This window comes from Narcine bancroftii, chromosome 4 (assembly GCF_036971445.1).
Source record: "Narcine bancroftii isolate sNarBan1 chromosome 4, sNarBan1.hap1, whole genome shotgun sequence".
Lineage (NCBI taxonomy): Eukaryota > Metazoa > Chordata > Chondrichthyes > Torpediniformes > Narcinidae > Narcine > Narcine bancroftii.
In genome coordinates this window covers 16,634,805-16,660,698 of record NC_091472.1, presented here as the reverse complement: position 1 = coordinate 16,660,698, position 25,894 = coordinate 16,634,805, and the positions used below count along the sequence as shown (strand labels likewise).

Genomic DNA, 25,894 nt, shown 5'->3' with positions numbered 1-25,894 from the left:
GGCTGAAAGGGCCTGTTTCTGTGCTGTATGTACAAATGAGTGAAGTAATGGTATTGACTAGAATAAATTTGAGGAATACCTGCAAATTATTTAACTTTCATACTGATTCAGTTTGGCTAGTAGGATTAAACAGAATCCCAATGCATTGACATGCATTAAAACTATGACTAAGGAAAGGAGAGGACCACTCGCGGATAAAGGAGGGCATTTATTCTCAGAGAAAGGGTCGAGTTACAAAATGGGCATTGCTTTGGTATTCACCAAAGAGAAGGATGTGTGGTGGGGGGGAGGAAGGGGGATCATGATAAGGAGGATAGTGTGGATAATGCTAATATGTTTGGAGATGAAGGAAGAGGTGGTCCTGGTGAAGAATGTTAAGTTGGATAAGTGATCAGGGGTGCATTAGGATATATCACAATTTATTAAAAGAGAAGCAAAGGGAAGAGATTGTTGGAGCCTTGACAAAGATTTTTGTATTCTCAATAGCAGCAGGTGATGTCCTGGAGGACTGGAGAATAGTCAATATTTTTCCTTTGTTCAGGAAGGGAAATAAGGATAATCAGAAATTACAATAGACCTTGACTTACAATGGGGCTTGGTTCCAGGATTCATGTCGTCAGTCGAAATGATCATAAATTGAAATCTGTCAAAAAAAAAGAGATTTGCCGGAAAAAAACCCCAAGATTTTATCTAAAAAGACGCGAGAACAGACCATTGTAACTTTGAAATATATTATGTCGGGACATTGTAATAGGGGTCTCTCTGTATTGGCTTTACTTAGGGATAGGATTTATGTGCATTTGAAATGCCATGACCAGATTAGGGATTAGTTAGCATGGCTTTTTGCCAGGCAGGTCATAATTTACAAACTTGATTGAGTTTTTTGAGGAGGTGATGAAGGTTGTTGATGAGGGTGGGATGGGGGATGTTGCCTGCATGGATTTAAGTAAAGCAACTGACAAAATCCCTCATGGTAGGCTGATCCAGAAGATAGATACATGTGATCCACAGTGAATTTATACTTGGATTTAGAATTGGCTCATCCATAGAAGGGATGGCGGTTGTGGAAGTATGTTATTCTGGCTGAAGGTCTTTGACCAGTGGTGTTCTCTTGGGATCAATATTGGGACTATAATATACCTAAATGATTGGATGAGAAAGTAGTTGGGTAGGCTGGTAAGTTTACAGATAACATAAAGATTGGTGGAGTTATGGTCTGTGTAGAGGGTTATTAAAGAATGGAATGGGACATGGATGGAGCTTAATTTGGACAAGTGGAAGGTATACTTTAGAAGGTCAAATGGAAGGGAAAGTATACAGTATACAGCAAGACTCTTAAAAGCAGTGATGTGCAGAGGGACCTGACGTTCCAGATCCATATCTCCTTGAAAGTAGATAGGTTGGTGAAGAAGGAGTGTGCCATGCTTGTCATTCTAGGTCAGGACATTGATTATAAGAGTAAGGAAGTCATGTTGTATAATATGAAACTTTAGTCAGGCCACGCTTGGGGTATTGTGTGCAGTTTTAGATGCCTCATTATAGGATGGATGTGGAGGCTTTGAAAAGGGAACAGAAGTCAGGAGAACACAAAGCAGACCTTATTGATGGCTCAGTAGTGGAGAATGTCAAGAACTTCAAATTCCTAGGTGTCAACATCTCCGAGGATCTGTCCTGGAGCCTCCATGACGATGCAATCACAAAGGAGGCTTGCCAGCTGCTACTCTTAGTGAGGTGTTTGAGAAGATTCGGTATGTCACCGAAAACTCTCGAAAACTTCTACAGGTGTACCGTGGAGAGCATTCTGGCTGGTTGCATCACAATCTGGTACGGAGGTGCCAATGCTCAGGACAAGAAAAATCTCCAGAGGGTTGTTAAGTCAGCCTGCGACATCACGGGCACCAGTCGTCACTCCATCAAGCTCATGTACAAGAGGCAGCTTCTCTCCTCAAGGACCCCAACCACCCAGGTCATTCCTTCTTCACTCTGCTACCATCGGGAAAAAGGTACAGAGTACTCAGAGGCACAAGGACAGCTTCTTCCCCGCTGCCATCAGATTCCTGAATGATAAATAATTCAAAGATACTGCCTCACTTTGACTTTTTGTGCAGTATTTTTATTTATTTTTGTCAGGTAGTTTATATAAATGTTTTACAACGAATTTCGAGACTTGTCCATGACAATTCTGATTCTGCAAAGATATTTACCAGGAAGCTTCCTGAATTAGAGAGTCAGAGTTATGGGGAGAGGATGGACAAACTTTAGTTGTTTTCTCTCAAGTGTCAAAGGCTGAGAGAATACGATAGATTTATGATTATAAGAGGCAAAAATGGAAAAGACGATCACAATCTTTTTCCCAGGGTAAAGCTATCACATGCATTTAAGGTGGGGAGGGGAGGGTGTTAAAGGAAATGTGTGAGACAAATTTTATTCACACAGAGTGGTAGAATAGGCTGCCAGGAGTAGTGGTGGAAGCACATACAGTAGGTGTGTTTAAGAGGCTTCTTGACAGACATGCAAATATGCAGGAAATACAGGGATATGCATCATTGGAAACAACAGAGTTTTAGTTTAATTTGGGGATTACCGTTTCTGTTCTGTAATCCTCTATTCAGGCAAGCAAACCTTAATATTATTGAGTGTACCTGTGCATCATTAAAGATGATACGGAAAGAACAGAAAATTGGGGTCGCCTCAGAAATATTCTATGGAAATAATAATTGTATTCCCTAAGTGACAGAATTTGGGCTTACAGAATATCTAATCCAGGTTTTTGAGAATGATGGAAGAGTTCGATATGGAGTTAGAATGTTGAGTCATTACCACAAACAGATTCCTGATTCTCTTGTAGTAAAGAGTATAAATTATGTAATAACTGCAAGGTTTGATGGATTCCTTTGTTTGCTGAAACACCTTTATGTGTAGAAAGAGATTTGTTATTTGTTATTTCTTCTGAGCTGTGGGTGTCTGATATATGTGTTAGTCTTATGGCTGGAATAAGTGGTGTCCAAATGTAGGCACCATTAAACTTAGGCACCAGTCTAGGCACCATTAAAAAATGGTGAAACTTTAGAAGAAGCAGTCTACTTTTCAGGTTTGATATCTACATAAATTTACAAGTTAATACAAGATTTTCTGTTTTCTTGTCCTAGATTCATGTTGTCAGACCCATTTTGCCACGGCTTAAGAGCCTAATGGATGCCACTATTTCTAATGAAGAAGGTGATTGTGACATTTTGCATGCTTATTATCCTATTGCATTATCTGTCATTTGCACTTTGTCCAAGACGCAAAAAGCAGCTTAAGTTCTGTCACTTTATTGTTGTCCGCTTGTAATGCAGGATCATGGTTGATTCTTCACATGTAACGTGTAACTTTTCAGTGAAGTAGGCTGGAAAGTACATTTTATAGGTCTATATTAGCACAGTATCCTGCAATCTACATTTCCCAATTATGATAAAAATTTCTGAGTAGCAAATTAGGGCACGATGCTCTGTCCCAGATATTCCCCTCTTAGTGGAAAACATTTTGTACTGATTGGCTATTTTTACTTGTAATTAACCTTCTTTGTTTCTAAATGTAACCTGTCTGAGCGTACATTTAATTTTTTTGCTAATGCATGATCAGGTTCCAGAACTGTAATGACCAACCTATCTCATTTGAATCTCTACCACTTAGGAAGGTAAATAATGATGTCCAAGCATGTTGTATTTTAAATTTTGTTGGTACTGTGGTCAGAATTCTCTTTTTCATTTTGCATAGAAATGTATGGAATAAAATCAGTGATTGAAGTTGATTAATGAATTGTACATGTATGTATCTTCCAGATAATTCACTTTTCCACCCATCTTGGGTCCTTTGTGCTTATAAACGGATGTTTGAAAGTGAAAACAAAACTGTGATGAAAGAAGGTCTATTTCATTTCCTGGATCTTGACGTCATGAAATATTCAATTAGAACTCAAGAGCTCTCGGATGTAAGTTTTTGAAATTTTATTCATTCAATGTGAAAGCTCTGAATTTTCTGACAGCAGAAAGAAAACAATATACAGTAATAGCCCTGGTATTCAGCACCTATGGGGATAGGTAGATGCAGAATAAGTGAATTTTCTGGTTGCTTTAGATTGTGTGTTGCGTGATTGGAGAACTAATGGCGAGGCACGCTAATTTTAAACACAGTTGTTTTACTATTTATTTTCAGCAATTTGTTTGACAGTTGCTTGAATTCTGGACAACAGGTTTTTTTTAACTGTGTGTGTTTTTATATATAGTTACGGGTTACATTATTTATTATATATAAATATGACTTTAAAAGAGAGAGATTGTGGGGGGGTGGTTTAGTCTAGGTCACTTCACAAACAGATATTTACACTTCACATCTCATTTTAAATGCAAGAGCTTTGCTGAAGCCAGACATTCAAGCTCCGTGACTTTGCGGAGACGAAGAAACTGCTTTGGAAAGAATTTCAAAAGCAGGTGCCAATGGAAAAGTCCGGCTCAAGTGCTGATAAAGATCTTTCATGGATTGGGTTTGTAGCCTTGCGAGGGGTTCTGGTTTTTACAAGCAGAGAGAGAGAGAGAGAGAGAGAGAGAGAGAGAGAGAGAGAGAGAAGTCAGTTCTGCAATTGAGGCTGCAATATGGCAAGCTGGCAGCTTGTTGAAAACCCCATTTTGAAGATGGGTTGTGAGTTCTGAGTTCAGCCTGTTCAAAACCCTTGTCGTCCTTACAAGAGGAAATGGCTGGCGAGAGTGTTTCTCCTGAAATAATGGAAACAAGAGGATCTCAGTGGTGACCTGGAAGAAGAGGATATCATTTGGAAAACCCATGATGGGGCAATTTTCTTCGGCAAGACACTGAAGTGACTGATAGGAGGAAATCAGTTTGTGTGTATCCAACGAGCAACAAATATCTCTCTGAAACCAACAAGAACCTTCCTGAATGGTAACCATTTACCTTTAAGCACCAGAGCCTGGTGAAAATTCATAAATGTTAAATTCTGTGCACAGTATAAGAATTATCTGATACCGGTGAACTTGGAGAAGTGAATGATTGGACTACTGAAGCAAAGAACCTTCCTGAATCTATACACATTATATACACATGTGCTTAAAATTAGAAGGGGGTTAAGTTAATAGTAATAAGTTAAAGGTTGATCCTGTTTTTATGTTTTGGGTCTATAATGTGTGTGTGTGTGTGTGTAAAATTAACTTTTAAGTTTTTTATGTAAGGCAGTATGGAACAAGTAAAATATGTCACATGGACATTTTTACATGACCATCATGAGGTGATGCATTTTGGTAGGTCAAACCTGAAGGCAGGGTACATAGTTAATGGTGGGATACTTAACAGTGTGGAAGAACAGAGGGATCTTGGGGTCCAAATCTATGGATCTTTTGAGGTCGCTGCACAGGTTGATTGGACAGTTAGGAAGGCCTATGGTATGTTGGGGGATTGAGTTCAAGAGTCATAAAGTAGTGTTACAGCTCTAGAAATCTATGGTAGAATATTATGTTCATTTCTGGACACCTCATTATAGAAAGGATATGGAAGCTATGGAGAGGGTGTAGAGGAGATTTACTAGGATGGTGCCTGGATTGGAAGTTATGTCTTATGAGGCAAAGTTAACAGAGCTAAGGCATATCTCTTTGGAATGAAGAAGGATGAGAGGTGATTTAATAGAGGTCTACAAGATTATGAGAGGCATAGATAAGGTAGAGGGCCAGCACATTTTTCCTAGAGCAGGAGTAGCAAACACCAGAGGACGTCAGTACAAAGTGAAGGAGTAAAGTTTGGGGGAGATATCAGGGTATTTTTTTTTTTACAGAGAGTTTGTAGGTGTCCAGAATGCATTGCCCGGGGTGATGGTAGAGGCTGGAACAATAGGGGCATTTTAGAGACTGTGACATGCACATGGTTAAAATAAAAATCGAGGGTTTTGAGGTAGGGAGGTATGTATGGGTCAGCCTGCTCTGTGCTGTAATGTCCTATGTTCTAATTCTTATTGTGTATCTTTTTATCTTTGCCATTTGATTTTTCCTTTCCCATTTTGCTCTCTGAATATATTCTAATCCAAGATTTTCTTTCTAATTTAAGTTTATCTGTGGACCAGTAATGGATGCTCTTTTGGAAAGTATGCTCTATAGCAGGTAAATGGTATGATTTTCCTTTCTGTTTCTGGTGTTACCGCTTCTTCATCTGCCTTGATTTATAAATGCATTTGAACTTTTCAGATCACCAGATCAGATCATTGGGAGCTGTCCTATTTTAGGTGTGAAGTTACAGTCATTGTTTGTTGATTTTATGGAAAACGTGGCCGAGGAATTCAAAGGTAACCTCTTGATGGTTATAGAACCAGTTCTGAAAGTGATAGATTAATTGAATTGTACCAATGTTTGTAATTTGTAATCTGTTTGCCATCATGTTTGGGTAACATGGTGGACATAAAGTTAAAGCTACAGTAAAACCCCTGGTATCCAGAATTCAAGCAACTGGCTAAATAAATTTTAAAAATTAAAATAAATAAGAATGAAATCATAGTAAAAAAAACACATTTAAAATTGTAAAAGTAAATGTTTGTTGAGGTAGCACATAAACATTTGTTGAAGATGGGAGCAAATATTCAGCCAGCAGAGTTGCCTTGGTTGTGCTTTGCTCATAGCAGTCGTTTGAATAAAGTTGCGTGAAGCAGCAGTGGCGCCGCCCAGGATGAAGAGCTGTTTGATGCTACTTGCCATTAAAGTATCTCCTTATCCCTGCTTAGTAAAAGTCACCCTGGTCAGAGGCTTTATCTGTAAATATGGAGGAAGGGAGGATTAATTATCTGTAATGTTATTGTTCGTCTTTTGGGCAGCTCTGTACAGGGGAGGAACCTGCAGATACAGCGGTGGTTAAATGTTTTCTAAGAATGTAACTGAAAATAAAGTGAAATGCATTGAGGTTTATATATTCATCCAAGTGAAGTTTGCTAGTGTAAGTACAGAGGTATTTTTGTTTGTTAAACTGTTTATTCTTAATGCAGTTAGGCATTGTCAGAATAAGTCTCAAGCAAATGGAAAATACACTTATCTGGCATCTACCAATACCCATAGGTTCTGGATACCAGGAGATTTACTATATTTGTATCATCGCTAATGATTTTAGTTGATCCTATTTTCTGCAGAAGGTAACTTGACCTTTATGTACTGTTCCTCTTAATTAAATAAATAGTTAGTGATGTGTATGTTTTAACCATATAACCATCTAACCATTCTCAGAGCGGAAACAGGCCATGTTGACCTTTCGAGTCCGCACCGGTTCACTGATTTGTAAAAAGTTCACCAGGCTTTGGTGCTTGAAAGATAAATGTTTACCGCTCAGGAAGGTTCTTGTAAAGTTTGCAGAGACTGTATGTTTTGTTTTTGTTCTTTGTAGGACTTCTTCATTTGTTATCCTGTCCGTATATGACATGCACAGCATTCTTCCATTTGAATTGCTTAATTGCAAATTTAGAGTAAAGAAAATCAGATTTATGTATTATGAAAATGAAATATTAACCTTTTTTTAAGTAATTTTATCCTGTCATTGTCATTTATGAAGAGATTGATCCCACTTTATATGCAGCTCAGAAAAATTTAGAGACTGCTTTGAACAGAAGCAGTATGTGTCTACATCCTGTTGGAAGTGGTAATAATGCCACATGCATAACATGTACCCAAGAGAAAAACCCTCTTGCAGGGAAACCAAGAGTTTTGCCTCATAAATAAAAGGTTATTGAAACAAGGGTATCTCTCAACTATATATGTACCTGCTTGTAACTATTGGTGCTTTATTTGTGAGCTATGCCTCCTTCACCTAGATTTCAAAACAATGTTTTTCTCCCTATCTTATTATCTTAATCCCTTAATATCGTAAATATTAATCAAATCACACACTTTGTAAATTCCAGAAAATGCAGTCCTATTTTCTGTAATAACTTTTTGCAATACACGAAGATGTGTTCACGTATAATTGTTTTTGTAATGTTTAATTAGCTGCCATATCTTCATGAGCTTTTGTCTTTTATCTTTTAGTTTATACTTGATTTTTCATCTTCTTTTATTTACTTTGATAGTCTTTAGAACCAGCGAAAGCCTAGGGTATAAAATTTGTTTTTGCATTACATATAGTTCTTAGTTGAACTCATTCCATTGGTCATTAGTATTTTTTTTTAACCCATTGGCTGATTTCCTGAATTTTGTTTTGTGGACTGGGAAATCAACCTTACCCAGATCTGGAAACCTAAGCTGATTTCCTTTGTTCTCTGTTAAACATCACTTTAAACATGATTGTGTAGCAATCACTCTATGGTAAATGCTCATGGACTGTAAGGGTTTTAATGAAATCTGGCTCTCTACTCTTCATCAAATCTAATGCAAAATAACTCACTGGAAATAGAAGACATACATCACGGTAACAGGCCCTTCCAGCCCACAAGCCCGTGCTACCCAATTACACCCAATTAACCTGCAGCCCCATAAGTTTTGAATGGTGGGAGGAAACCCACACAGACAAGGGAAGAATGTACAAACTCCTTACAGACAGCGCCAATTTGAATTTGAGTCGCTGGTGCTGTATTAATGTTATGCTAAGTGTTGCCACCTGGGCGCACGTTATAAAATTCATTCTATGTAGGAATGATTGTCCTAACCCCTGGTAAAATCAATGTGTTGCAAATTAAATAATGATTAATGACTGGTAACATAAACTTTGCCCAAAAATTGATTGCAGACTTTGTATTTTTATACTTTTGTAATGACTTGGGTTACAGTTAATGACTGATGTGCGATAGTTGTCTCACAATGGGAAGCAACTGATCAGATGATGTTGATGATCAGTACCCATGGATTGGGGGGTAGCTAATGTTACCCCACTATTTAAAAAGGGGGGTAGAGAAAAAGTGGGGAATTATAGGCCGGTGAGCCTGACATCAGTAGTGGGCAAAATGATGGAATCCATTATTAAGGATGTAATAGCGGAGCATATGACTAGCAGAGAAGGGATCGGACGGAGTCAACATGGATTTACAAAAGGTAAATTGTGCATGACAAATATATTGGAATTCTTTGAGATGGTGACAGGTAAAATAGATGGGGGAGAGCCAGTGGATGTGGTGTACCTGGACTTCCAAAAGGCCTTCGATAAGATCCCGTATAAATGACTGGCTTCCAAAATCAAGGCTCATGGGATTGGGGGCAAAGTATTGATGTGGATTGAGAACTGGCTGGCAGGTAGAAGACAGAGAGTTGGGATAAATGGCTCGTTTTCTGAGTGGCAGGCGGTGACCAGTGGGGTGCCACAAGGATCTGTACTGGGACCCCAGCAGTTCACAATTTACATTAATGATCTGGATGAGGGGATTGGATGTAATATCTCCAAATTTGCAGATGACACTAAGCTAGGAGGGGTTGTGTGCACGGAAGAGGGGGTCAGGAAGCTCCAGTGTGATTTGGATAAATTGAGGGACTGGGCAGATCCATGGCAAATGCACTACAATGTGGATAAATGTGAGGTTATCCACTTTGGTAATACAAACCGGAGGGCAGATTACTATTTGAATGGCAATAGATTAAGAGATGGGGAAGTGCAGAGAGACCTAGGGGTACTTGTACACCAGTCTCTGAAGGCGAGCATGCAGGTACAGCAGGCGGTTAAAAAGGCAAATGGTATGTTGGCCTTCATATCAAGAGGGTTTGAGTCTAGGAACAAGAATACCTTACTGCAGCTGTACAGGGCCTTGGTGAGACCCCACCTGGAGTATTGTGTGCAGTTTTGGTCACCTTATCTAAGGAAGGATGTTCTTGCAATGGAGGGAGTGCAGAGGCGATTCACCAGGCTGATACCTGGAATGGCAGGAATGACTTACGAGGAAAGATTGCGCAAATTGGGATTGTACTTGCTGGAGTTTAGAAGATTGAGAGGGGATCTCATAGAGACCTATAAAATTCTGGCAGGACTGGACAGAATGGATGCAGATGGGATGTTTCCAAGGATGGGAAAATCCAGAACCCGGGGCCATGGTTTGAGGATAATAGGCAAACCATTTAGGACCGAGATGAGGAGGAATTTCTTGACCCAGAGGGTGGTGAATCTGTGGAATTCATTGCCACAGAGGGCAGTAGAGGCAGGTTCATTAAATCTATTTAAGAGGAAATTAGATCTAATTCTTCAGTATAAGGGTATTAAAGGTTACGGAGAGAAGGCGGGGATGGGGTACTGAACTTTAAGATCAGCCATGATCTCGTTGAATGGCGGAGCAGGCTCGAAGGGCCGAATGACCTACTCCTGCTCCTATCTTCTGTGTTTCTATGATGGTGATCAATAATGTAAAACCTGACTACTTTTTATTAACTGTCCCTCAAGCCTATTGCTTCTATTTCTCTCAGTGGTCAGCATGAATAGCAGAAATCTAACCTATGCAAGGATTTGAACTACATACCTGTCTTCTTCAGGCATTTATTTGGTTCACTAAATTTAATTAAAAGCAAGACAGCAGTTATTTTCCAATGATAGCAGTTGAGCAGCTTTTTGTTTTTCTGCTAAATTGGCATTGTCATAATTTACGCTCCATTTTTTAAATTAGTTCTCCAAACAAAACTTTTATTTGCCCAAGGCAGCAGACGTGCAAATGGTGTGTTCAGCAAGTGTCATCAAAGAGAATAGTTGTCTCTCGACACAACTTTTAATTAGACTCCACTCATTAATCATGTAATAATTGTACAGTATTCAGTATGCCTTGCATCAGTTGGGTTATTGCAATAGTTAAATCCTGCAAACATTTATATTAAAAATACTATGTTTACATTGACCACATATTTGGAAATCCTACTCTATTATAATATGAGATCAAATCCACAGGTTTTGGAAATTGGAAGGAATTTATCACCTGTTCTTTGACCAGTTCGTGTGGAAAGCCAAATTCTTTTAAAATTTCCTTTGTTCAGGTGACTTTCTCACAAAGTTGGTCAAGAGTATGGCCACCAAGCATTGGTGCGCCATCCCCATTCTCTTCATCTCTCAAGCCCTAGAACACATTCCATCCTGCAAAACCTGGGGAGTAGAAGGACTACATGCTCTTCGGTAAGGACGATTCTAGGAGAGTAGATTTAACTTTGCCCACGACTATTTTAAACGCACAAATATACCTTTGCTAATGAGATTAGTGATTGAGTCAGAATCTACATCAGAATTAGAGATTGGATATGTATGAAGATTGGAAATATTTAGTATTAAGAAAAGGCATATACAGCACCCTCCATAATATTTGGGCCAAAGACACTTTGTTCCTTTATTTGCCCCTGTGCTCTACAGTTTTAAATTTTCTTTTCTTTGGCTTGGCTTCGCGGATGAAGATTTATGGAGGGGGTAAATGTCCACGTCAGCTGCAGGCTCGTTGGTGGCTGACAAGTCCGATGCGGGACAGGCAGGCACGGTTGCAGCGGTTGCAGGGGAAAATTGGTGGGTTGGGGTTGGGTGTTGGGTTTTTCCTCCTTTGCCTTTTGTCAGTGAGGTGGGCTCTGCAGTCTTCTTCAAAGGAGGTTGCTGCCCGCCGAACTGTGAGGCGCCAAGATGCACAGTTTGAGGTGAGATCAGCCCACTGGCGGTGGTCATTGTGGCAGGCACCAAGAGATTTCTTTAGGCAGTCCTTGTACCTCCTCTGATGCACCTCTGTCACGGTGGTCAGTGGAGAGCTCGCCTTATAACATGATCCTGGGAAGGCGATGGTCCTCCATTCTGGAGACGTGACCCACCCAGTGCAGCTGGAAATTAGTAATTAAACAATTCACACTGATTAAAGTGCACATTCCAGATTTTATTCAAGGGTATTTGTATATATTTTGGTTTGACCATGTAGAAATTACAGCACATTTTATACATAGTCCCCTCATTTCAGGGCATATGGGAGATAGCAATAGTATTGTTATGAGCTCAAAGGACCCGAAAACCCAGCAGCAGTAGACATTCACCAAGACAAGTAGCTACTTAAACAAAATTTGTTTTTATTTATCTTTAAACATGAAAACAGAATCAAACTTTAACTTATCTCTATTAACTAACCCAACTTAACCCCCGTCTAATTCTAAGTGTGCATGTATGTAGATTTAGAAAAGTTCTTTGGTTCACAGTTCAATCTCACTTCTCCTTCTTCCTCGTTCTCTGGTTGCAGGCAATTCTTATGCAGTGTACAGAATTTAACATGTATAAAATTCACCAGGCTTTGGTGCTCGAAAGATAAATGTTCATCGCTCAGGAAGGTTCTCATAGGGGTTGTAGAGAGAGATTTGTTGTTCCAGGATTTCCACAACTGAGGTACCACCATTAGTCACCTCAATGACTTGCTGATGAAACTTTCCCCATCAGGGTTCTCCAGATGATAACCTCTTTCTTTCAGGCTACCACAGAGTTCCTTTCTGTTCCCTGTTATTCCAAGAGAAACATCAGACAGATAGCTCTTCCAGCCATCTGCCACTCTGGAGCTTCTGTTTCAGTTCCAACCAACTTCTCCTGCTGACACTGTTCATCTGTCCCTCTCTCTCTCCATCTCTCTCTCACTTGCAAAACCCCCTCCTTCTCCAGCAAACAATAGGAGTTAGTCTTCTGCTCCCATCTGTTGTTTTATGATAAACAAGAACCTAGGAGTGACCTTTGAGTGAGTACTTTCCAGAAAAGTCAGAATTCTTGTAAAAATGCTCAACACAGACGACCTGTCTCCAGTCCATTCATTTCATGTCATCATTTCAATTAACACCTACTTGTGAAATGTGCATAGCATTCTCCATAGTTTCTGTAAAGTCACTGACTATGAATTCTTCAGTATTTCAAATAAGATCTGTTTTTAAAAATGTGTATGTATATATGTAACCTACTCTAATTTTCCCAAAAACATCTGTAAATATTACATCTCCATAGTTTCTGTAAAGTCACTGAATATAAATTCTTCAGTGTTTCAAATAAGATCTGTTTTAAAATATGTATATGTATGTAATCTACTCTAATTTTACCAATTTATCTCCCAAAAATATCTGTAAATATTACATCACAGTAAGTACATTAAAGTTTTGTACTTTGTTGCATATCCCTTGCATGCAATTTCAGCTTGAAGTTGGTGATTCATAGACATGGTGATTCCTCACTAGGTCTTTACTTGCAGCCATCTTCAACTTCTGCCTGTTTCAGGGGCTTGCCCCATTAAGTTTTCCCTTCAGCAAGTGGAAGGCATTCTCAGTTAAATTGGGATTGGCACTTAAGAATTTTCAGTTTTTAGTTTTGAAAATCTCCTTTGTTACATTAACAGTATGTTTGTACTGGTGTAGGATGAAGTGCTGTCCAGTTAATTTGGAGGTATTTGCTTGAACTTGAACAGATAAGATGGTTCAATAAACCTCAGAATTAATTTTGCTACAGCCATCAATAGTTAAATTATCAATAAAGATAGGTGCATCAGTATCTGTGGCAGCCATACATACCCCAGCCATACATACCCAGGCTATAATACCCCCACCACCATGCTTCACAGATGAGGTTGTATGCTTTGGATCTCGGGCAGTTCCTTTATCCTCCACAGTTTGCACTTGTCATCACTGATACAGATTAATCTTTGTCTCATCTGTCCACAAGATCTTTTTCCAGAATTCTGCAGGCTTTTTTAAATACTTCTTGGCAAACTGTAATCTGGCCGTCCTGTTTCTGTGGTTAACTTATGGTTTGCATCTTGCAGTGTAATCTTCTGTTCATGAGGTCTTCTGCAGACATATCCTATCTGCCTCCAGAAGTGTGTTTATGATCTGTTGGACAGGAGTTTGGGAATTTTTCTTCATTATGATGAGAATTCTTCACTCATCAACAGTGCAGGTCTTCCTTGGTTGACCAGTCCTTTTGAGATTATTGAGCTCACCTGTATGCTCTTTATTCTTAATGATGTCCCAAACAGTCGGTTTTGGTAATCCTAAGGTTTGGATGATGTCTTTTACTGTTTTATTCTTGGTTTTCAGCCTCATAATGGCTTCTTTGATTTTCACTGGCACATCTCTGGTCCTTGTGTTGAAAAACAGTAACTACAGACTCCAAATGTGAACAAAAGCTTAGAAACAAGCCTAGCTTTCTTATACCTGCACCAATGAAGCAATTAAACACACCTGAGTAATCACAAACACCTATGAAGCCAAATGTCTCAAATATTATTTGCGCCCTGAAATGAGGGATCTATGTATAAAAAGTGCTGTAATTACTACATGGTCAAACTAAAATGCATACGATTAATCTTTAATAAAATCTGGAAAATTCCCTTTAATCACATGTGAATTGTTTGGTGACAAATTTAAAACTGTGGAGCACAGCGGCAAATAAAGGAAAAAAGTGCCTTTGTCCCAAACATTATGGAAAGCGCTGGACAGTATTAAATGTGGAATTTTGTTCATGCTGGAGTAAATACCAATCAGGGTTGGTTGGCACATTAAAAAAAAACTCTTTAAACACAACTTTAAGAACAAAGTATTCTTGGTAGTAAACAAGAAACTTTCAAAAGAAAAGAGCACCCTATGATGTGACTCGTCAATTGTGTCATGGAATGTGCTTTTGACATAAAAACCCAAAACTTTAATAGAGTACAATATGAACCATTGTGTTATACTTTTTAACGTTTGACTACCATTTGCAGTTCATATTCACATTTTGTTCTTTAATTTTTCGATTGATATTTTACAGGGAAGTGTTGCGTTGTACTCTGACCAACCACCAAGTATTACTGCGAGGAGCTGCTCAGTGTTTCCTACTTCAAACCGCCATGCACTTGACTAATGTGGTAAGGGAAATGTTACTCTTTATAATGGGCTAAATCAAATCCAATGGAGACTCTTATCAAATACCAAAGCATCTGTAATAATGTACATCGTGATTTTCTTTTGTAACAGCTGCTTCATCAAAACTTAATCCTCCTCAAACACAGGCCTAAAGAATGTTTCCTGCACAGTGGCTGATTTGATATCATTCATGTTATATAGGATTTCTTCTTGTAGGTAGCAAGCATTTACTTTTTCTCTTTTCTCTGCCTTCTGTCTGTTGTATTTCATTCAGGAGTTACAGCTCCTCAGCCCTGTAACTACTATTACAAATGTAGCATGCTTAAAATTCAAGGATGATCCCTGACTTGGAAATTAATTGGTCAGAATAAATATTTCTACATGAAAGGAGCCTGCTTACTCAACAGTGTGTCTTTACCTTTTCCTTTGGCAAAGGCAAAGCCGTTTTCTTTGAACCAGGTTCAGAGTTGATGGAGGCTTTGTTGCCATTGAGGTCAGAGGTCGGCTCGTTGGCTGAGCACCATGGTCCACCTTTTACCTCCTGGCCTCTATCCCACCCCTCCCATTTAAATCTTGATACTGACTCTTTTCTCGCTCTGCTGACAGTCCTAATGGAGGACATCAATTCCTTTTCCCCTCGCAGAGGCTGCTTGACCTGATGAGTTTGTCTGGCAGTTTTATTTTTGGGCTCCAGATTCCAGCATGTGTAGTCTTTTGTGTTTCCACAAACATTCTCACTGCACCTCAGTACACGTGGTAATGAACTTGAAAATGCTAATTTGATATCTGCTCCACTTTTAAGCAGGGATCTATTAGCAATTCCTATATAAATATTGATTATTTTTGTCTAACAGTTGGTATATAATGATGAGAAAATGAACCTACAGGTAGTAATAGTTAATAGTACATGAAATCTATATTCTTGTGTGACTCCATACAATGCGAACTGAATAAACGAAGGAGTTTATTGTCATGTACATAAGCACAAAGTACAAATGCACTGAAATTCTTACCTCCTCTAATAACAATTTAAGTTTAGTTAACACAAGGCACACGAAGGAAAAAAATAAATTAAATATAAAAGCATAAGAAAAGGAAACAATCTCATAGTAGTTTGTATGGATGTAGGGAGATTCAAGAGTCAGAGAGCAGTTGCGGAGGGAAAAAAATTGTGCTTGAACCTATAGGTTCTAGGTTTCAGGTGCCTGTACCTTCTGTTGTGGATAATAGTGAGAAGACAGCATGAGCATGGCCATGACCGTCGGGCTTTTACGATGTTGTTTACCTTCTTGGGGCACCACCTGGTACTGATATCTCCCATGGTGAAGGGCCAGTTGATGAAGTAGACAAAGACGATGTGGTCAAACGTGGCTTTTATTAGCAGTAACTCATGGTACAATAATGAAGGACAATAGGTGCATATACAGTTATATCCAAGGGGAGTGTCCTTAACAGCAGAGATAATGCGCAGCCAATGTTAGTACAGCAAGGCTCGCCAGAGGGGAGACAGTCGCCACACATGGGTAGGAAGTTGATGTCTGCGGAGAACTTGGTTATATCTGCTACATTCTGCTTTCCTAGCAATTGAATTTCCAAACCAGACTGTATACTTTCCAAGTACACCTGACACTTGAAAGTGTATTTGACAAATCTCTCTGGGATGTAGAAGCGTTGAGATGAACCTTCTCAATTGTCTCAAGAAACGGTAGAACTCTGATGAATTAAAATGGTCGGGACCAGGCCTACGTTGGATAAACGTTCTTTTCAGGGAATTGTCAGCAAACCGTGTATCAATGTTTAAAAATCAACCAACAACAATGGAAGGCTTTTTAAGCATTAAAATGTTTAATTCTCACCAACGCTGCAGTCAATCACTGAGACCTCCTAATCACCGCCGCCAATCCCCCACACGTCTGCACCACTTCCATTGATCCCCGGAGAGGCTTCCCGGGCCAGTGGAACGCTCACTGGCAAGTCAGCGGGTTCCTGTCTCCCCAGTCACCGCAGATCTCAACGCCCAAGTCCTGACTCCGAATCCTCTCTAGGCCTATCGCAGTTGGCACACCGGGGAGCCCGGTGTGAGTGTGTGTGTGTGAGTGTGTGAGTGTGTGAGTGTGTGTGTGTGAGTGTGTGAGTGTGTGTGTGTGAGAGTGTGTGTGTGTGAGTGTGTGTGTGTGTGAGAGTGTGTGTGTGAGTGTGTGTGTGTGTGTGAGAGTGTGTGTGTGTGTGCGTGCGTGCGTGCGTGCGTGCGTGCGTGCGTGCGTGCGTGCGTGTGTTGCGCGCGCTAGTAGGCCGAGGGAAGGGTTTGGAGTTGGGACTCAGGAGCTCTGGTGTACTGAGGAGTGGAGTGAGGGAAGGGGATAGGAGGGAAGGGGAGGGAATGCCACTGAGCCCGAGGTCCCACTCCTGCCCTGAAGATCACTCTCCTTGATAACTCCAGGACAAGGGATTCTTCCGACTGCAGCTGGGAGACAGTGGGACGCAGTTTGAGAGGAAGAGTTGGACAGAAAGGTCAATAAGGGAAGGTAAAGAAGAAGTGAAAAGAAAGAGGGGAGGGAGTTACCTGAAACAAGAACAATCGTCGTTCTAATTTCTAGTCGAGTGATATTCTTTTCAACCTGTGAGGTCAGTTTGGGTCTGAAAAATTTTTGGATTGATGAGGATTTCCGATTTGTTTTGGATATCTTCATTTACCTGTATTTTTTTAAAAAATTCGGATAAATGAAGATTTTGAAGAATCCAATTTTAGGTAATCGGAGTTGTACTGCACTGGTTCTAGAAGAGACCTTCAATATGTGGATGCCTAAAACTAGAAGGTACTCTCCACTGCCTGATTCTTGTTAATGGATCATTTTTGCTCTTTTAGGAAATGGTGACTCTCTCTGACGTTTCAAGCTTTCTGGCATCCATTCGAGCTGAAGAAGCTTTATCTCGAGGCACAAAATTATGGATGGAGGTAAGAGGAAAAAAATACCGAATTGGGTAATACAACTGTGAAGGGTTGTACCAATTGTTACTGAGCCAATCAGCTCGGTTATTTCTTGCAATGTTAATTTTCATTCGAGTATTTCTGCATCACTGTTCCTTTTCCCAGTCATATCATGAAGTTTTTAAAATGTCATACCTAATGTTTACTTTTTCAAAATACTTCTATAATTTCCCTCCCATTGAATTCTGGTTTCTTGAATGTTATCACTAGTTTCTCCAAGGGTCAAGGCTCTTGAATTCCAGACATAAATCTCTCTGCCCCTCTGTTCTCCACAAGTCTACTTCCTTGACCAAATATTTGGTTACCTGGTTTTATAGTGGTTTGATACCTATTTTGGTTTTATGATGCTCTTGTAAATTGGGATGTTCTGCTGTCTTGAAGATATAATGTAAATGCCAGCTGTTGATATGACTCTTTTCAAGAAGGGAGGGTGATTTAATCCTCTTGTTCAGCCATTCTCACAGGGAGGCTAGCACCACCACCCCCCCCAAACAAAAAAACAAGGGGGAACAGCACATTTAAGTAAAGTTTTCTTTTCACCTCATGGTAACGTAAATATTTTTGTTTTCTATGGGGGTGGGGTGGGGGGAAACCATGGACTGAAATTATAATTTTTAATGTTTTATTCTATAGTCAGTAGGAGAGCAGTGTGGAAGAAACCAACTAAACCTGACTGCTTCACAGGGAAGGGGGCCCATAAACTTTAAACAGAGTCCAGGGGTGGGTGGGGGGAGGGGGGCATTGCCTTAAAAAGGCTTCGCGGACGAAGATTTATGGAGGGGGTAAAAGTCCACGTCAGCTGCAGGCTCGTTTGTGGCTGACAAGTCCGATGCGGGACAGGCAGACACGGTTGCAGCGGCTGCAGGGGAAAATTGGTTGGTTGGGGTTGGGTGTTGGGTTTTTCCTCCTTTGCCTTTTGTCAGTGAGGTGGGCTTATTACACAATAAATTTAAATCCCACTATGAAAGGGATTTTTTATTTCCACACAATTTTGGGTCTTCAGTAGGAATACGATCTGCTGCTGGAAGATTCATATTTTTGAGTTGGCAGTTTTGAATGGAAATTGGACTGAGAGTGGAAAAAGTTGCAGATAAACTAATTGTCCAGGTGGCATGGTTCATATGTAGTACCCATGAGTGTCAAGTAGATGGTGCCGCTGCTCCACAAAGTGTCAGTGCTCCCTGAGGTGAGGGCTGCTGTGAGGCTGCCTCTATAATTGTATCTATAAACTCCAGTTCTACAATATCTTTTATCAGGTTGGGGGAGAAATGATCTCTGCTGGTTGGAAAGTTGACCAGTAACTATGTGGCATGGTTTGAAATCAGTGTAAAATAATTTTTTTTATATAAGATTTTTCAGATTTCAGATTGATTGACATCACATACAACCATAAGATTCCTTTTCCTGCAGATTGAAATTGAAACCAACTTAAAGTTGAATGGGGTATAGGGCAGAATATATGGGGCAAAATGTACCCATTTGTACCAAAATGTGTGTGAGAGAGAAAGAGAGCTGTAGTAATAGTAGTGCAATACACAAAAGTGCTGGATAAGCTCAGCAGGTAATGCAGCATTTTGGAAGGGAAGAGTTATCAATGTTTCAGCCCTGAGCCCTTCGTCAACATAAGGTGGGTGTCCTTTTGACACAGAATTTGATGGTTGGAGTTAGTAGTAACAAATTGCAATGATTCTCTGATGTGATCATTCATCTCATGAAGTTCCTGTGGCTTGCCATGGCATATTTTGTGATGGTAAAGATGTAATTTGTCTGCAGGTTATTTTACAGACAGCTAGAGATTAGTGAAGAACCCAGTATTAGCATATTGTTTAATTATCGGCCCAGTAGAAGGTGAACAACGTCGATTGTTGGCTTATGCCATTCAACATTTTCCACATCTCATTGCGATGGTTGAGTAGTTTTGTCAAGATCCTCATGCCTTCCGAAGAGACTGGGAAGGTATTTGATTCAAGAGTTTGAAAAGGACTTGAAGCCAACACTAGTGTGTAAATGTCTCTTCCAAACCAAATCTAATGAAAGCAAGGATTGAGCAGAACTGCCAAGTGAAAACACAATGCTCGAGAAACTCGGCAGCTTAAACACCTACGTTTCAGGCTTTAAGGGGTCATTTTTAAAATTTATAAATAAAATCTTTATTTTTACTATATAAAGTATCCTGTTTAACCGGCCAAGTTTCTCCAGCATCATGCTTTTACTTAAATAACAGTGTCTGCAGGTTTTCGTGTTTTACTTCAAGTAGTGGTGTAGCTGGGGGGTGTACATTTGTACTCCTGTTCACGGCAGCACTCATCCCCCACTCCCGTTCGTGACAGCACTCACCCCACACACCACTACACTCCCCACTCCCGTTCATGGCAGCAATCACCCTCCCTGCTCCCATTCGAGGCAACATTCATCCCCCACCCCACCATTCACGGCAGCACTCCCCCCGCTCCCTGTTCGCGGCAGGGCTCACCCCCCACCCTACCACCCCCTCCATCCTCAGCAGCACACACCACCTCCCCTCCATCCTCAGCAACACGACCACCTCCCCTCCATCCTCAGCAACACGACCACCTCCCCTCATCAATGCGATGAATTCCCTAAGATAAACATTACTGTACTTGCCTTAATCGTTTAGAACGCGCCACTTCCATACAACCGCTGCACCACAGGGTGGCCATACCTGGTACTGCATCTTTTGAAATGGGCTCGTTTAACATCCTCTCTCAAAGAATGGATAATGGACATTAAGGGGTCCAATAACACATCGCATTATATCCGAATTCGCGTTAAATCAGGGGACATTAACTTGGGGTTCCAATGTATATGCATTGGAGGAAATCAAATAATTGTGCTTAATCCATAATAATAGAGTCACTGAGTTGTACAGATTTTCATGTCTGTTTCATTCTAAATGTAGTACAATATTATTATGTGACAATAATGGAACCTTTATCTTTACAGCATAGAAGCACATCCTTTGATCCAGCTTGTTCATGCTGGTCGGTCGGTGCCTTCCTGAGCTAGCCCAATTTGGTGCACATTCCTCTGAACTTTTCCAATCTATTGTCTTATCATAACCACCTCCGTCACTTCCTCCGACTGCCTGTTCCATATACCCACCACCCTCGGTTTGGAAAAGCTCGCTCTTTATGTCCCCTTTAAATCTTTCCCTTCTCACCTTTTCTATGATAAATGCAGATGAGAAGTGTTCATTTAAGACTTTCCCCATCTCCAAATTATATTAGGCTTGAATCATGCTTCAGAAAATTGCTTAATGTCCATGAAGCACAGAGGTGTCTGTATTCAGCAGTTAATTTGCACCTACTGCAGTCCCAAAGACATGGCTGGTATTTCCAGCTGCTTCATTTAACACTTTATAAGCCTGTTTTCTAAGGTACAATAAAAAAATCTTGATTAGCAGCCATCTGTTTTTCAGTACATTGTACATTGTCTTGTATCTTTTGTGAATAGAAGCTGCCTTCGTGTTTGTACGTTTGGGTTTTGAACTCTTTTAGCACAAAGCAGGTGATTAAATACAGTTTCAATGATTGCAATTACATGGTTTACTTCAACATTCTGGATGTAGAGAGGAGGCTCTTTAAAATCACATACTTTCATTAGAACGACACATCTCAACTGACAAGAAACCTGACACCAGACTCCTGAACTGGGCAAGCTGTATTGCTGGTAAGGATTATCAGATGGACAGAGGAAAAGATTCAAGGGCATGCTCAGAGCTTCCGTGAAACACTGCAATTTCCACTCGGAAGGAGTCGCTTTCTTGAGTACCACAAACCCAGGCATTGGCAGCAAACAGAAGCAAGCAAAAGAGTACAGTAAAACCATTAAAACCACCCAGTCACCCAGCTCTTCCATACGTCGTAAGTGACATCTGTGAGAGAGCCTGCTCTTTCCACATTGGCCTCATTAACAATCTCTGGACTTTTAAAAACAAAGGAAACAAGTTGTCCTTGAATGCGAGAGTGCCTCAGAAGTGGATCATGATTTTCATGTACATTTATTTCCTACGTTCATCAGTTGTGGGTCATTTCCAGTCATTCACAGCTTTTTTTTATGCTATGGTGCCCTTCAGACTCTGCTCAAAGTTTATGGGTGCTCTTCCCTGTGAAGCAGCCGTTTAGTTGGTTTCTTCTGTACTTCTCACCGATATTAAAAAATTTTTTTTTAAACAATTTCCGTCCGTGACCAACTTTAATTGTGCTGAGGCCCCCTGGTGGGGGGTGTGGCATATGGCACCCATTGAGATGGCTGGTCTGTTCCATGTTAAAAGTGAGCCAATGTTCCTCCCACCCATTATTTTGTAAATATTTGGGATTGGATGTTCTCTGACACTTGAGAGATTTTTGTTTCTTGTAGCATCTGAAACTAAATCATGATAAAGGCAATTCTGATCTTGGATTGAAATGCTGGAGAAACTCAACAGGTTACACAGCATCCATAGGAAATAAAAGACAGTCAACACAGAAGCCTAAACTCTTCATCAGGCTTGCTACATTGACCGCCTTTTATTTCTAATTGATGCTGCTGTGACCTGCTGGGTTGATCCAGCACTTTCCTGGACTGTGCTGGATGGACTCCAGCGTCTGCAGATTTTCTTATCTACCTCTGATCTTGTATTGTAATTTCCTCCTGTTGGTCTGCAATGCTTTCCCCAGCTCTTCCCTTGCCTTTTGTTGGGAAATGTTTTGTATGGTCACTCAATCTGGCCATCCCTCATGAACACAGATTATTGCCAAAGCCAGCCTGCTCCTGGTGTGTCCTGCGCAACCTTGACATTCATATTCTGCCTCTCAGCCTCCATTATCTTTCTTCACCAACTTAGATCATGAAAAATATTAGTCTTTTTTTTCCTTAAAGTGTAATTAATCCTGAATATATAATTTTGCTGAGCAAACCTGTTAACACCCTTGGAGAAAAAAGACTCTTGGAATGTGCAACTTGACTCTAATTTCTTTGGATGTTGTGGGTATTTTTAGGTGTGTGACTGGTTGCACAGCAGTGACAGGAGTTTCAGGCTAGAAAACAGTGCCACCGAACTGCATCGAAAACAACTAGCACTAAGTACCTATATCCAGAATTTGGTGGAACAGTACATGAAGGTGCCAGTGGCTGATGGTAAGAAACATTGATAGTGAAATGTGGCACCTTTCTCATATTTCTCTATGGTCTTGCCTCTTCTCAATCTGAGCTGCTCTGATAACTCTGCATCGCTTCAATTGTGCATTCCTCACTTGAATTACTCCTTACCAATTGTGCTAGTCTTAAGCTCTGAAATTCCCTTCAGACGCCTTTACCTCTGTCCCTTTAACTTTACTTTGCCGCGGGCAGTATTTTGTCTGGTTATCTTGCTGTTGAATGGCTTAGGATGTTCTATGATAGTTAAGAAACTACAAATTAATTTATTGTTGATGAGGAAAATCTTGGAATTATGTCTACAGCAATAGCAGATATTTAACAGACTGTTTTCCTCTGGTGACTTGGTCACTGAGCTAACTTTAGTCTTGCTTTTCCACGGAAAACCAACTGTTGGAGGAACTCAGCAGGTCAGGCAGGTACATGGATGGGAGAGATGTAGAGGGCTATGGGCTGCATGCAGGTCAGAGGGACTGAACAAAATAAAAAGTGGTTTGACACAGACTAGAAGGGCCCTGTTTCTGTGCTCTATGGTTCTATAGTCAGGCAGCATCCTTGGAGGGAAATGGACAGTCACTTTTTCCTTTTGAGTTTCCTTTGTCAGAATGAGCTCGCTGACGATTTTTGTGCCATTTGGGTTCCATGAGACAAAATGTGTAATGAGGCTATATTGAAAATGTCAGTGTGGGTAGAGAGATTTTAAACATTCAGATTTACTTAAATTTTATTGTACAATAAATGGTATTTTTCAGTCTAAGTAGCAGTTTCCAATGAGTAATCCAATTCTTAATGTGTACGACCCTTTCTTGTGCACATGTTTCAGCTCAGATGAAGCATAGGCTATAACTTGAATTGTAACATATGGTTTCTCAGTAACACTCTCATCTCTGAATCAAAAGGTTCAAGTTCCACTCTAGAGACTCAATCGCAATAGCCAACTTGACATTCCAGGGCATCACTGAGAGGTTTGGAACAGTGTAGGTGCACTACCTTTCATTAATGTAACATTAATGCCTATCAGATCACTGAGTAAATGCAAAGATCTCATCACATTATTTCAAAAAGGTCCGGCAACCTTAGTAGCAAGCAGTGAGAAATTGGAAGGATGCAGCAAGTCAGACAACATCCAGGAGAGAAATGACAACCATGGGTCTTGATGGAAGGTCCCAACCTGAAACATTGACCATTTCTATCCACAGATGCTGCCTGGCTTGCTGAGTCCCTCTAGCTCCTCAAAGATTCCTGCTCCTGCCATTCTTGTTTTTAACCAGCAACTGTAGTATCATGGCTAATCTATTAATATTACTGAAGTAGGCAAAAGTAGATCAAGAGGTAATGATGTATTACTCATTGACATTTTACTATTATGGGGGATGGCTACACAAAATATGGCTTCTTTGCTTTCTACGTTACAATCGTAAGTACACTACAAAAGTAGTTAATCAACTGTTAGGTATTTTGGCAATGTCCTAAGGTTGTGAAAAGTGCAGTCTGTTGTATCTCATGTGCTACACAAATGAAATATATCTTCACCTGGAAAAATAACCTGTCCTCCTCTGCCCTCCCTCTTCACCAACACCCTCCCCCCCCCCCCCCCCCACCCCCACCCATTATAGCTTGAATTAAAATTGGAAATCATGCAGGATGAGGGTTTTTCTTGGAAATTCTAAGCCACCATAACCACGCATTTCAAGATTGTAAGACTGGTCTAATCTGGAAACCAAGATTGGTCCCATCTGGATACAACAGAAATATTCCCCATCCAGTAGATGATAGGTTTAAAGTGCTCTTGTTCTGCTTTCTTATTAACCAGGAGAAAAGGCCAGTTACCTACCAGACTGGTTTGAGGCCCAACTCGTTGCTCGAATGATTCTCCTTGCTGCTGATGTTGAAGAGCAGTGTTGCAATGAAGGGTAATGTCTGCTATTTTAAATATAGACCGACTGGTAAACTATTATTTTGAGTGCAAATCAAAAACAATGTTGGTTTCTATAATTTTGCCGCTGTAATGGGTTGAAATTCAGTTCTTGGTGTGTTTAACTGAGCATTGCTAGGCATTAATTAACACATTATGGTAATTGAAGTTTTCTTAGTGACAAATTGTAAATGAATCTTGCCGCATTTTTGTAATATTCTTCATTCCCCAATGACTGCATGAAGTGTCAGTGCATTCATCCAGAACGGAGATGATTGGGTAATTCTTTTGACAACCGGGCTGTTGTAAGTGGCGTTGATTTCATGCCGATAATGTGCTTAATGTCCCTGCATCCGTTGTGTTTTTCTTGAGGAATTACCCAACTTCTGTTGGGAAATGTCGCAGCTGCTTCTGTTTGCACTTCATGCAGACTGTCTGAGGAGGAGGAGGGCTTTTTCAGGGTGCTTCAAAGTCATGGGAATGTGGGCGAATAAATTTCTGTCAACATCTCCCAGATTCACTGACACATCAGAGACAATTCACAGTGTCCCACACATCTTTGGCATGAAGGAGGCATCTGGAGGACCCAGTAGAACTTCACCGGGTGGTGGCGGAGAGCTTCCAAATTCCTCACTGAAAGTGCCGGGGGTTAGGGTTGGTCCAGGAACTCTACCAGCTGCACCACTTGGTCCTTCTGATTTGTGACGATATTTTTTCTACCATTTTTTTCTGCTGGGAAAGGTTGTATTATTCATGATATGGACAAGGTTTGCAAATCATTATTGTTACGTCCAGAGGACCCCAAAACCCAGCAGCAATAGAAATTCACCAAGACAAATGGTGACTTAAACAAAAGTTGTTTTTAATTTTCTTTAAACATAAAAAACAGGATCAAACTGTAACTTATTACTTACTATTAACTTGTCTTAACCTAACTTAATCCCCTTCTAATTCTAAGTGCACGTTTATGTAATGTGTATATGTTCAGGAAAGTTCTTTGATTCACAGTCCAATCTCACTTCT

The 25,894-nt window shown here is 40.3% G+C and overlaps 1 protein-coding gene across 7 annotated transcripts in view; it reads left to right on the top strand.

The window, feature by feature from the left end:
* The window catches only part of LOC138760353 (probable methyltransferase TARBP1), a 276,950-nt gene that overhangs the window by 16,418 nt on the left and 234,638 nt on the right, over positions 1 to 25,894 (top strand). For all 7 annotated transcript variants that reach the window (XR_011355556.1, XM_069930829.1, XM_069930827.1 and 4 more), the window contains exons 3-11: positions 3,150 to 3,219; positions 3,825 to 3,973; positions 6,091 to 6,143; positions 6,228 to 6,325; positions 10,956 to 11,091; positions 14,716 to 14,812; positions 17,677 to 17,766; positions 22,800 to 22,938; positions 24,770 to 24,869. Coding sequence is in view for 6 of the 7 variants with exons in the window: in XM_069930829.1 (XP_069786930.1) it covers positions 3,150 to 3,219; positions 3,825 to 3,973; positions 6,091 to 6,143; positions 6,228 to 6,325; positions 10,956 to 11,091; positions 14,716 to 14,812; positions 17,677 to 17,766; positions 22,800 to 22,938; positions 24,770 to 24,869 (932 nt within the window). In the remaining variant the exon portion in view is untranslated. The remainder of the gene's footprint in view (positions 1 to 3,149; positions 3,220 to 3,824; positions 3,974 to 6,090; positions 6,144 to 6,227; positions 6,326 to 10,955; positions 11,092 to 14,715; positions 14,813 to 17,676; positions 17,767 to 22,799; positions 22,939 to 24,769; positions 24,870 to 25,894) is intronic.